This window comes from Lindgomyces ingoldianus, assembly GCF_010093535.1.
Source record: "Lindgomyces ingoldianus strain ATCC 200398 unplaced genomic scaffold BDR25scaffold_1, whole genome shotgun sequence".
Classification (NCBI taxonomy): Eukaryota; Fungi; Ascomycota; class Dothideomycetes; order Pleosporales; family Lindgomycetaceae; genus Lindgomyces; species Lindgomyces ingoldianus.
Genome location: NW_022985162.1, coordinates 1,546,260 through 1,558,446, shown reverse-complemented (window position 1 = coordinate 1,558,446; position 12,187 = coordinate 1,546,260). Strand labels below are relative to the sequence as shown.

Sequence of the window (12,187 nt, the reverse complement as noted above, 5' to 3'; positions counted from 1 at the left end):
TGGCCTCGCAGCGCCTGGGCCTTGGCACGCGGCTCCAGATGCGGGTGCACAAGACAACTGCTACCACTCATTTTAGAGCGGCACGGATTCTCTCTCATCCTGAACTTCTCCGCTGCACTGCTTGGCTCTAGCTGCATGTGCCTTGGGCATTGTTATTCACTGCTGTTGCTACCCAGATCACGCTCTGATCGTCAGGCATTGCCCGAGAAATCACCCCGCAGCAAGGATTCCCAGACTTCTCACCAACGCTGCCCGTCCAGCACCAATTTCCCGCAGGCAGACAACAACTCCTCGAAGCCAGCAACATCTCGGATTCCTCCCACCATGGCCAGCATCTTCCGCCGCATCTACGACTGGCTCTTGCGCCTGTTCTGGTTTGTTCCCGCTCTCTCCTGTCCCGCTGTGTTGCTCCCAGTCCTCGTCGCCTTGTGCGCCATTTGATACCTTATCCCCCCATCAAATTTGTACTCAAGAAAAAGCAAACTCCGACTTTGACAATAGGTACGCCTGGAAGCTGACTGCTCTCGTTGTCCAGGGCTACTGAGATGGATATCACCATGATAGGCCTGCAGAACGCCGGCAAGACGTCGTTGTTGAGAGTTCTGGCGGTGAGTCTCTGCCATTTTGGGAAATTCCCGTGCTACCTCGCCGATATGTCTTCGACGAACCCGTTCTGACCCACTGCTTCTAGGGCGGGGAGTTCACCGTCGAGTATGTCAACCATCCAATTCCTGTTGCGCAGGTCGCTGGCGAGCTGTTTCGTCAATGTTCCTGTTCAATGTTTCGCGCATCCGCAGGCTCCATCCTGGTTAGCTCATATTCTGATGCTTGGCAATAGCTCCATCCCCACTGTTGGTTTCAATATGAAGCGAGTGCAGAAGGGTCATGTCACCCTGAAGTGGTGAGTCCTCTTGAGAACAATCTTGGTCACGCACATCAAGCTCCTGCAGCGCCAAGACCATCCCTACCAGCCTTGCGAATGCCTGGGTAGTGTCCCCCCATTGAAATTGTATCTGCTGACCATGATTGGCGTTGTAGTTGGGACCTTGGAGGCCAACCCAGATTCCGTTCCATGTGGGAGCGGTACTGTCGGGGAGTGAATGCGATGGTGTAAGGCTCGTATCGATATGTCGAGGTTCTCGCTCACGATTCCAGTTTCATCGTCGACTCCGCCGACAAGGGGGCTCTCCCCGTTGCCCGCGAGGAGCTCAAGCTCTTACTTGAAAAGCCAGCATTAGAGGGCATTCCTCTTCTTGTGCTCGGCAACAAGTCGGACCTTCCCGACAAGCTCTCGGTGGATGAACTGATCGACGCTTTGAACCTCAAGTCGGTGTCGCATCGCGAAGTGTCGTGCTACGGCATCAGCGCGAAGGAGGAGACGAACCTCGATGCCGTCCTCCAGTGGTTGATCGCTCGAGCGAGCAAATAGGCGGTGTTTGGAGTTGGCGTAAGTAAGAGCGTGACCTATAAGCTCCTGTCGACGTGAGGCTTATCAAAGTAGGTAGTCGACTCGACATGGATCTGATTTTCGGCAAACTTCATGACTTCTGATGAGCCTGTATTCTTATGGGTACGGCCCGTCAGCTTTTATACGATATACTTAATGATTCTCACGACGCGACGGAAAGAAAGACGGGCAGTTTTGATCTGCAGGCTAGCGATGGCCAACATTCGAATTCCCCAGTTCGTAACTCATTTCCTCGTTTTAAGCTTTCATTCTGGCAGGCGGTCATCGATATCCACTCCTCTACAGGGGACTTCGATATGGTTCCACGTTCTTAGCGAAGCGAAGGATTTCGGATGACTTCCTAATATTGGATTAACCATGTATCAACTTATTTGGATTTCTCTTGTGAGCAGTAGCGCGATAGGGTGTGGCAAAAAAATTAAGGAGACGTTTAGTGTTGAGGTTGGTGTTCCTAGGTTGATCGCGGAACCCGTGATGAAGAGGCTCGCCTGCCAGTTGGAGGGCAACCTCCCACTTGCGACAGTCAGGGCCCGCCAAATGGGAGTTTAACGTCCTTGAGGACTCTGGTTTCTCCTAGAAAACGTGCTGCTCTTGGGCGTCCAAGTGCGGCGCACAGGCGAAGGTAGGACGATGGCTGGTGTCAATGATCAAAAGCGCGTCACATATGATAAGAGAAATGTCGCTGCGAAACGAATATGGTGGCCATTGATCAATGAAGCTTGCTCGCGGTCGGTGGTTGAGCGATTGCGTCTCCGGGCTGGGCTGGCGCGCCGCGATGTTGCGAGTCGGATCATTTTGGCGGTCGCAGCAACGAGGACGGCCCAGCGCAGGGGCAGACAAGGTTGAGCCGGAACTACTGCGGATATGAGCGATACTGGGCACATTGCAGAGCAGCGGCAGTAGCAGCAGCAGCAGAGTAAGAGAGAGAGAAAGAGCAAAAAAAGGCCCAAAGGATTTTTGGGATCGAGTTGGACGGCTGCAAGCAACAACTATTATTTCTGAGGCATGCTTCTACAATGGACAACTCATCCTGCATTAGCGCCTTGCACCAGGGATACTGTACATATCTGCTCTCATTGGCTCCCAACATCATTTGCGATCGGGGCCTCGAACAACAATGCGCGATCCCTGGTCTTGCCCTCCGCAGACCCCGTTTTTCCTCGTCGATGATTTGAGGGGGACGATGACGGTTCGCAGCGTGTTCAGGAGCAAGTGCGGACCACCGGCGACAGTTGTTTGGCCAGCGCCGGGACTCTATGTAGTCGTTATTTTCATGCTATGCAGAGCGGAGAAGGGGCACGTTATCTCTCAGTCATGCGTCTGGGAAGCATTAGATTCATCTAGCATATATACCTACAGCGGTCTGTACGAAAGTGGCAAAGACAGATCCTCGGAGACGCGAGAATCCTCGAGGTTCAGTCAAAAGCAAAGCCCTGTGTTGTATCGCCATCGAATGAGGGCACAGAAATCCTATTGAGTGTCTGAAAACGGCCCTCAGCAGCGAAGGGCAGTCCGAAGACCCTGTTTGCATCATGCAGCTGGATATCTGATCCAACACCGCGCTGTCGAAAAAGCCAACTCCCGTCAAGCTGTGCCGTTCTCCACAACCGCGACTATGCTGGACAGAGAATTCTGGCTCCCTTACCGACTCGTCTGACAGAAGACTCTGCACTGCCTGCGTTGAATTTGCGATAGGCTCGCGATCCGGGCCACTGATTGCCCCATCCGGCTGCCAAAGGAGCCTCGAGGCACACATGCTGAACACGATTCCTGATCACCTAACGTGGAACATAGCAGGGGTACGGATCCGTATTTCCGGACAGAAACTTGCGTCCTGTTGGCATTCTCCCTAATTCTAGGAAGAAGTCTGCTCATGTTCCACAAGAGGTGAATATGCTACTGTACCGTATCCAACTAGCCGTCGGCTCTTCCCGGTGGACTGATGATGAGGGCATGCCAGTCAAGAGACCGTTAGAACAAGCCACCAAGCCACACTCACGAGATCCCAGCCTTTCAAGAGAAACTAATAGAACTAGAATCGGCAAGAGGAGTCGCAATAGCGCAAGCCGCAGCAGATCACACTTCGCCCACAAAGAATGATGACAGTTTGTCCCTGAGCAGCACAGGGCGGAGCGTGGTGACATTTTGCGTCCGCTTGATCCGGTCAGCCAGGAACGAGGCACTTGGCTGTGGCTGTGTCAAATCCTTAATCCCTGCCTTGCCGCGCTCATATTCGTCATACTTCGCCTCTTGGAATCTTTGCCCTTTGTCCCTCACACTTACACCTCCTCCACCTACTACTGGTTGTTCCTCTTTAGTCAACTCTCTAGCTCCCGTATCGCTGTTGACGTCGTCAGCAACCTAGCCAAAATGCCAACCCTTGAACCCCGATATTCCGAGTACGTAGACGTCTCTGCTTGCTTATAGCTTCCCTCACCCCACACCTACAGATTTCATCTCTTCCACACTACTTTGACCCTCAGGCATCTCGACTTGAACAACAGATACTAAATTATGACTAGATGTTATTATGATGGAAATGGTTACCGATATTGCCATACCGCGTGGAACGACTGGGTACGATGGGTCGTTCTGGCAGTAATCATCATCGGTTTCTTCCTCCTCTTCGTCCTATGCTCGTAAGTGCTTCGACAATACCTTCTTGGCCGTTATTGCAGCGTTCTGACATCTCTATATAGTTGCTTCACGGCTCGTCGTCGACGTCGCGCCGGCCAAAATCCCTTCTATGGCACCGGATGGGCTGCGAGACCAGGACAATACAACCAACACGCTCAGCCGTACTACAATAACCAGTACAGTCAGCCAGCCCCGCCATACTCCGCTCAGCCTCCGCAGAACTCATACTACGGAGCAAACCAAGCCTACTACGGTCAGCAGCCCTACGGTCAGCAACAGGCTGGCGTCGAACTCCAGCCTCCTCAACTTGTTCATCCTCGCGGTGGCGACGACGTCTATGCTCCCCCATCTGGTCCTCCCCCAGGCAAGGGTGATGGAGTCATCCGATGAATCTCTCATTTATGAAATACGATCGCTCAGGTGAGCTGGCTGGATAAGGGTTGTCACTGTGCTTGGTCATTGGTTGGCGTTCAAATGTTACGAACATCTGTTCTGGAGTTTGATATTATGCTATTCAAAAGGACTGGAAGGGTTCACATCGGTTATGGATCATCATTCCTGGTCCCGTCTCTAGCAATGCTACTCACGGCCTCCAGGATATTTCTTCTTACCCACTTTCTTTGTGCATTCATCCTGGAAAAGATTGCCTCAACTTTAGTGCTAATTAGCTAATTCAAGTCTATTTTATTAGACCTTTGCGTTAATAACACACATCACGGAACATGACTAGGGGAGGGCATATTTGATCCATCAACCCTTTGTTATATTTAGGGAGATATTAAGACGATGCCGATTCTCATTGCAAATCAAATTTCCATTATGTTAGTGAACAGCCAGCCGTTACTTTTATTTTTCCATTAATTGCGGCTGCTAATAACATTTCCAGAGACAAAGGATACGCCGAGACAGGTAAAGAAGTCTTCCAGAAAACCCTACGGGCCTACTAACACTAACAAGAACATTTTCTTACCAAGGAACATGTTAAAGAAAAACATCTAAATGCCAAACTCCTGAACTACGAACATCCAAATAACGAACGTCTTGACGTAAAGCCTCCCGACCAAGAGACTCCTCCCAACAACAGCGCCACACAACACACCAAGCCACGACTAGTCAATATTTTCTAAAGGGATGGTGGAGTTACTAAGTTTGCCGTATTCGGAATGGTTCGGGCGTAGGAATTTCCTCTAGCTAGGGAAGAGTATTAGTGTACAGGGACAACTCTTCAATGAGGATTGCATGAACTCGACAGAAAGCCCCTGGAGAAAAGTATCCATGCAGTTGTACGGAACCGCAGCAAACGTTGCAAAATGCGTAGTTGTAACTGACGACATGATTAGTGTTGTTAATACAGCATGTTACATACAGCGCGGAGGATGGCCAGGAGTAGAGTCTATATATTAAACTCCTTGCTGGAGAACAGCGACCTCTCTTTTCACACCGGACTTCACCTCCTTGATGCGAGACTATCTGTGTTTCTATGTGACGTTCTAGTTCACGAGCTCTAGCCAGCGGCAAGTGTCTCTAAGATCGTTTCCCAACAGGCCAAAAGCTTGTCGAGAGCATATAGGCGTAGAAGCGGCGAGGTTTTGGTTTTATACCAGGTACCGTGCTAAACTTACATCAAGAACTTCTACCGCTTCCTTAACCAGTCCCTCTAGCCACAGGTTTCCAAGAGAGAATAGAGATGTCAGCTGGGGGATGAGAAGAGCGAGAAAAAAAAGATCAGGAATTATACGCGTTCCAACAGAGTGTGGAGAGCACATAGATACATGGCTCAAAGAAGGAAATCGGGTATTGCAGTCGGCCTCCATGCAACTCATTGCAAGGGACAAGCGATAGACTGGGGACGGAGTTGGTTGAGAAATGGGAAAATCTTCCAAAACCCTCAAGATCCCAATCACATTTTCTTAGATACAATCAGTGGTCCACTGCTATAGGGTCACAATCACGGCTATAGCATATGATGGTGACCGACGAAACTCACTCACATGGATCCTCTGCAGCCACCACTGTGCACATCCAATTCCGTCAGCGCTGACTCATCTCACATCCCCTCAAATTACGAAACGTCTCTCTCTTCCATACCCCTAAACTCTTACTTGTGGCCTATATTAACCCAAAAATTCCCACAAGTCCTCAATAAACGAACTTGGGTTGGTGTGGCGGGAAATCAGCCACAGTTCCCCCACTACAAGTTTCCCACGTAGAAACTTGTGCCAGCTTTATTCCTAGATTTCGCCAATTTAGGACCGGCTTCAAGAGAGCAAGACGCAGGTCCCTCGAAGAGTAAATTCACGAGGTTACTGTTGAAATCTTAAGTGAGGAGAGTTCCCTTAGCTCAAGTGAGCAGCTATTTTGATATTTTTCTTTCCTTATCTACGGTTAGTTTCATGCGCTTGTTTCTTTCTCTTTTTGTAGGTAGCTTGAGCGAGCGCTGTTTTCGAACGTTAGAAGGGGAGAGAGCCCCGTTGACGATGAGTGCGAGTGTGCACATCTTTTGATTTTTCGTGCGAACTTGGGACATCTACCGAGATATTGGAATGTCAAAAAACATGACCTTTTATATTTATTACACGTTAACTCTCACTGAGCCCCAGTCCCTCTTATCATTCTTTGACCAGCAGTGATCACCTTAACTTCGAAACCCTCTACAATTTCAAAACATAACTCTCGCTGTAGGCTGATACCTCCTAAAGCGTATATATGAATTCCGGATTCTCCTTGTCGGTGAGATCAAGCCATCTGCACTTCCAATCAGCACCTCGTATCCACAATGGAAGTTGAATAAAAAGCTTACTCTTGGTTCTCTAGCTTGACATATCCAGGCTCTGCTCTGACCTTCGCTTTCTTATTGTTCTGCAATACGCAGTGTACGTATATGAAGGTAAGAATACCCAAACAGACGCTCCAGCAAACAATTATGGTGATCTCGGCCGGAACATACCGGGGAGCGTCTTCAGCGCGGAAGGTCTGAGGACCTATGCATGTCGAGGATTAGAAGAGACTCATGCGTGGAAATGGAGACGGTGTGGGGATATTGGCTTACCAATTATGTTCCCCGTGCAATAGCCAATGAGATACCTGAACTTCATTAGCGAGTCCCGTTTTTCTTCGAAGTACTCCAGCTTACATGGCAGCTATAGTGGTCTTTTTGGTATATCCCGCAACATTGCTACTAACCAGGCTCAACAATGCTACAAACGGCGTCGGGCTGGCCTGCGTGAGATAGTATCCTGCCAATCGCCCCTTATTGTTACCTAGTGGTAGGGCGACGATAAGAATCATCCCTAAAATTGCCAGACAAAGTCCGGACATGGAGATTAGAATCCGGTTTCCATATTTGTCACCAGCCCAGCCGCATCCGATAAGCATGACGATTTCCACAGCGCCGCCTGGTGTTCCGTATAAGAGGGACTGTTCGGGAGTGTAGCCGAAGCCGACAATTAGTTGAGAAAAGAAGTTGGATATACCGCCTTAGATATGTCAGTCGATATGCCTAGTAAATGCGAGTGGGAAGGAAAGGTTCACCATTAGGGATATCAGCAATAAGGGCATAAAAGAAGAAAGCCCAACTCAGTGGGTCCAACAATGCCTCCTTGAATTGATACCACTTGAAGTGCTTGTTTCCAACTCCTTGGCCGTTGATCCGAATTCTTTCGATCGCGAGAAGTCGGTCTTCTTTACTGAGCCATCGGCAATTTAATTGGTTATCTGGTACTACCCAGAGAAAGATGAATCCGATTGTTGAGGTCAAGAGGCCGGTGACGAGGAAGACGATTTTCCAAGGCTCGAGGGAAGTGCCGTATTTACGGCATCCGACTGCTATGCCGTAGGCGACAAGCCCGCCGAATATCTAGTGACGACAGTTAGCTGAAATTATCATTAATATTTGAGCCGACCGAACTCGATTTTCTCTACGATGAAAGCCTTGTGAAAAGTCTTGGGTACGGCGGGACAAGTTGAGTGTGGGAGAAATAGCATGTATTACCTGCGCGAATCCATTGAATGAAAACCATATACCAGTCCGTGTCCCTTGCTCTTTCTTAGTATACCACTGAGAGGTGAAAAGTGCAAATCCCGGTGTAACAGCAGACTCGAAAACTCCAAGAAAGAATCGAATAGCAATGGCCCCACCATAATTCTCCGTCGCAGCAAAGCAGGACAAAACCAGCCCCCACATGATGACATTGAACGCAGCTAGAACAAGTCAAATTTCTCTTTGGCATATAAATGGACAGGCGGTGGGTGAGCATACAGTACTTGCCGAGCGGCAGCCTTTGAAGTAGGCGGCTCGTAGGATATTCCCAGGCCAGATAACCAAAGTAAAACATGGATCCAAGCCAGGAGTACTGAGTACCTGAGATACCTATCCCGCTTCTGTTTTTGTCGCCTGATGGAGGAAGCTTAAGACCCATGATGCTAGCATAACTCAATGTCGTCTTATCTAGGTAATTCAACCCGTATCTTTAAGCTGCTGTCAGTCTTCTTGTTGGGCGATAGAGAAAAACGGCTCTAATCTTACACAACACAGAGGATCTATCGATCTGTAATTAGTGAAATTTGTCGAAAAGTTGAAGGCAATCTATATCAGTCTTACAGGCATCAAATGCATATCAATCTTCCTCAACAACCTCTTGTTTTCCTCCTCTGTCAAAATGATCGTCTGCCCTTCGAAACCCTCAAAGGCTTTCATCGCCGCATCTGCATCGTGCGAGTGTTTGAGTAGGTATTCTGGAACATGTTTCTGTTCACCCCTCGAAGTGCCTGTAATAACCCTCACAACGTCACTCGGCATCGTCTCTTTCTCGACTGATGTATCCACCATAACTGCCGGATCAAGTTCGGTGTAGAGTCGAAGAACAGGACGTTCCTGGCTTTATATACCGAAGATCCCACAGAATCAAATACTTCAAAGGTGAATAATGTTCCGCTCTAGACCTTCGGGACATGGAGGCATTTATGAGAGAGGAGGGTGGGGGAGGGAGAATAGAATCAGGTGCTTTCTGTCAATCAGATGGTAGCATGCGATAAGCTCGACGCTTGCAATCAAGCAATCCGACTCCTGGGAAAGACGTGATACGAACACCCATGTCTCCAAGGGAGGAATCTCTCTAAAATCAAAGTGACGGCATCGATAGCGGCATTGAGGACGCGGATGTAGCATACAGCCAGCAAGCCGTTGGGTGACTTGGTCGATCTGCACGACAGTGGGGGGTGGGTGCTAGGTTGTGAATGATGCTGTGGCGGGTGATTCACAGCACGTTATTCCTAATAGGGAAGCTGCGATGGGAGGGAGAGGTCCGGAGGTCACATTCCGAGCCCGCGAGATAGGGAAACTCACCGAATAAAAACCGAACGGGAGCTGGAACACCGATGCGGAGAAACCTTAATCGTACTGTACGTTTTGGTACCTGTGAATGCCTATTCGTAATTGCTCAAACAGTTGCGAACACTGTCGGATTCATTTATGAACAGATTCCGGTATGCACGTCCCAAGAAGAGCCAATGGTGTCAACTGCATATTAAGCTCGAAGGGTCGGCTGGTAGAACTTGCCTTGCATCAGTCATGTTTCATCGATATTCTTTGTTGGGACTGAATGTCGTTATTAACTCCGTGTTGAAATACGGAAGCGAGCCAGCTTATCCATGGATTCGACGCACAGCAAATTTAAGCATGAAAATAACCTTGCAAGTGTTACAAGCGGTTGATTGCTCCTAAATACTTAGACTCCAGCGCGTATCGTGGAAACTTTATTACAGATCATCGCATGGCCTGTCCATGGCGAAACTCCCATGCCCGATGCTCCTGAGAACCATGTGACCCACGAAAAGAAACCTTTGATGTGTGTTCCCTCACACGTAAACCATCAACTCCAGAGCCTAATCAGCTCAAACCATGCGTAGTTAGATCGCTCTCACTTAAAAATAGTATCAGTTTCCGAACGCCGCCTATATGCATCCGTATTGCCGCTACATAAGGTGCCGCTTATATTTAGCTGGCACATGCTTGTGAGACTGCCCCTCTAACCATTTTGCGACAAAACAATCGTTACCACAGTTGATGAAGTAAAGGAGAAGGAAAGTCGTAAGGAAGTGGCTAAGAAACTCAAAACGATTGCTACTCGTATGAGGCGCTATCGAAACGACACGCTATTGAGCTTTTGGATCTGGTTTGTGTCTGTTGTGATATTGGCAATGAGCCTATCCCCGGGGATCTCTCGAGTTGGTCTTTGGGAACTGTTAGGGCTCCTGCTTCCGAGCCGGCTGTTGCTCTGGTTGCTCTTGGGATCAATGTTGTTGTCTGTAGGATGAGTATTTAGCAAAGACCCAACGCTGGGAATAGTCCTGGCGGGGGAAGGAGCACTGTTTGTTGAAGCTCCGTTCTGTTCGGGAACTCCTAAGGATTCCTGTGACCTCGAATCGTTAGGTTGAGGTGTTGGAGGTTTTTTCTCAGTCCTTGAAGCCATAGATGCTCCATTAATGGCGGGGAGCTGGGGTCCTTGTTCCGGCAGGGTTGTGTGGCTAGGTGGAAGGTTGTGACTCTGAGCCATGGCTTGGGCATGGGCTTGGGCATGGGCTTGGGCTTGGGCTTGGTGGTGAGCGAGTTCGGTAGCTTGCATGATCCGTGCTGACGGGTGTGGTGTGTATTGGGGTTGACCATACCCAGGATGAGGACCCATTGGGTGCGGGGGATGAGCTGGTATATTGGTGTTGCTCATTGGGGCTGGTGGTCGGTCGTACATGGTGGGTGGTGCGCTATGGTAGGGTTGGGTATAGAGAAAGTGAGGATAGGGTACCGGCGAGTGACCTTGTTGCGGCGGATAGTAGGGGTATTGATACGGAGGAGTGCCGTTCGGAGTAGGTGGCCCATAACCGACTGGAACAAAGACTGGTTGGACGGTGCTTGGGCGAGGGAATGGAGATACTGGTCCAATCTGGTGTGGTGAAGGAGCAAATGGCGAGCCAGGCATTGGCCCTCGAGTGACAGCAGGAACATTGGTTGTTTCGTTAACAGTCGACTCCGGGTACATGTTCTTGGGAGGGCGGATATGGCGAAGTTGAGGATCTGTTGTCGGTGACTTCAGGTTCGACGCAGTTGGATGTGAGCGCGAATAGTAGCTGATCAGGTGGAGGTGCTGTCCGCCTGCTGTTGTGATGCTAAAGGACTGCTTCATGAGCCCATCTGGCTTATAGCGATATCCATCTGGGCCTTCGCCTTCTGAGTCTCCCGTATTGGATCCATCTGGGGACTTTCCGCTCGGTCGCTTCGGCGGTGGTGCTTGTGTGGGAAATCCATTCCCTCCACGTTTGCCTTCCATTTCCCGATAAGTCAAGAAGCTCCCAGACACTCGGCTTGCACTCCACGACTTCCCATCAGTCCACCGCCTCATGCCCGCTTCCCTCTCGTCCCACACAAAGACTGAACCAGACTTGATTTGCTGGCGCTCTTTCTCGGACAGTCGGCGCTGGACACGGGGCAACAGGCCGGTTCGACAAGCCTCGAAGAGCAGGATGGCGTCGGCCGGCGTGCGGACATGGCCGGTGTAAGTCTCCATTGCAGAGACAGTGGTGGTGGTGGTGGTGGTACTAGGTATTGGGTGCTATGGATGGTGAACACTGGGGAAGGAAGAAGCTTGAATGAAACACAGAGTTCGACGTGAGTTAGGGCTTCATGGGTGCTGTGACACATGCGTTAGCTCAAGCTTATAGCTCCACTCGAACTACGGAACGATGGGGTTGCGCCAACCCATGGTCGCTTACGTACGAAAACGTGTTTCGAGCGACCGGTGGGTGTTAGGGATCCGAGGAAAGAAGGATCAAGCAGGGCCAGCGGACAATTGAGGATACGCACGATTTCGCAGACAGCCTTGCCGTTTATGCAGCGCACTGGTAGTCTCCAAAGGGGAAAACTGGCGTGTGGATGGTGGGGCTCTACCGACACCAGCGAGATGGGATGACAAGGTACCAAGTGGGTTGCGACGAGCTTGACGGGGGGATATGAATGGTCGTGAGGCGATATTGATGAGGTAACGGAGACCAAAGAAATGCACACGTACCTTTAGGACTGGCAGGCAGTGA

At 49.9% G+C, this 12,187-nt stretch overlaps 5 protein-coding genes across 5 annotated transcripts; 2 read left to right on the top strand and 3 right to left on the bottom strand.

Moving 5' to 3' along the window:
• Positions 1-19: 19 nt before the first annotated feature.
• Positions 20-1,453, top strand: BDR25DRAFT_299612 (ADP-ribosylation factor family protein). The gene is made up of 6 exons (XM_033689199.1): positions 20-374; positions 536-608; positions 692-711; positions 839-901; positions 1,039-1,110; positions 1,156-1,453. Exons 1-6 carry the CDS (start codon positions 325-327, stop codon positions 1,427-1,429), a joined length of 552 nt encoding a protein of 183 aa, XP_033554681.1. The 5' UTR covers positions 20-324; the 3' UTR covers positions 1,430-1,453.
• An 11-nt stretch (positions 1,454-1,464) lies between these two features.
• Positions 1,465-3,955, bottom strand: BDR25DRAFT_348158 (uncharacterized protein; the record flags this gene model as incomplete). Its single annotated transcript, XM_033694372.1, has 14 exons — positions 1,465-1,563; positions 1,623-1,718; positions 1,759-1,808; positions 1,897-1,981; positions 2,051-2,479; positions 2,532-2,744; positions 2,826-2,901; positions 2,932-3,225; positions 3,272-3,338; positions 3,374-3,407; positions 3,438-3,491; positions 3,551-3,732; positions 3,792-3,847; positions 3,906-3,955. 14 exons carry the CDS (start codon positions 3,953-3,955, stop codon positions 1,465-1,467), a joined length of 1,785 nt encoding a protein of 594 aa, XP_033554680.1.
• Positions 3,956-3,982: 27 nt separating this feature from the next.
• Positions 3,983-4,474, top strand: BDR25DRAFT_187210 (uncharacterized protein; the record flags this gene model as incomplete). Its single annotated transcript, XM_033684254.1, has 2 exons — positions 3,983-4,107; positions 4,168-4,474. Coding segments are annotated over 2 exons (432 nt in total), but the record flags the coding sequence as incomplete, so codon positions are not given.
• Positions 4,475-6,798: 2,324 nt separating this feature from the next.
• BDR25DRAFT_206850 (membrane transporter) lies at positions 6,799-8,903 on the bottom strand (the record flags this gene model as incomplete). Its single annotated transcript, XM_033684508.1, has 9 exons — positions 6,799-6,850; positions 6,906-7,086; positions 7,155-7,189; positions 7,239-7,581; positions 7,637-7,961; positions 8,097-8,305; positions 8,364-8,572; positions 8,631-8,644; positions 8,706-8,903. The coding sequence occupies 9 exons, from the start codon at positions 8,901-8,903 to the stop codon at positions 6,799-6,801; spliced, it is 1,566 nt and encodes a 521-aa protein (XP_033554678.1).
• Positions 8,904-10,080: 1,177 nt separating this feature from the next.
• On the bottom strand, positions 10,081-11,996 carry BDR25DRAFT_4358 (uncharacterized protein). Its single transcript, XM_033698573.1, has 2 exons — positions 11,961-11,996; positions 10,081-11,787 (listed from the first exon to the last, which is right to left on the bottom strand). The coding sequence occupies exon 2, from the start codon at positions 11,662-11,664 to the stop codon at positions 10,243-10,245; it is 1,422 nt and encodes a 473-aa protein (XP_033554677.1). The 5' UTR covers positions 11,665-11,787; positions 11,961-11,996; the 3' UTR covers positions 10,081-10,242.
• Between the last annotated feature and the right edge of the window lie 191 nt (positions 11,997-12,187).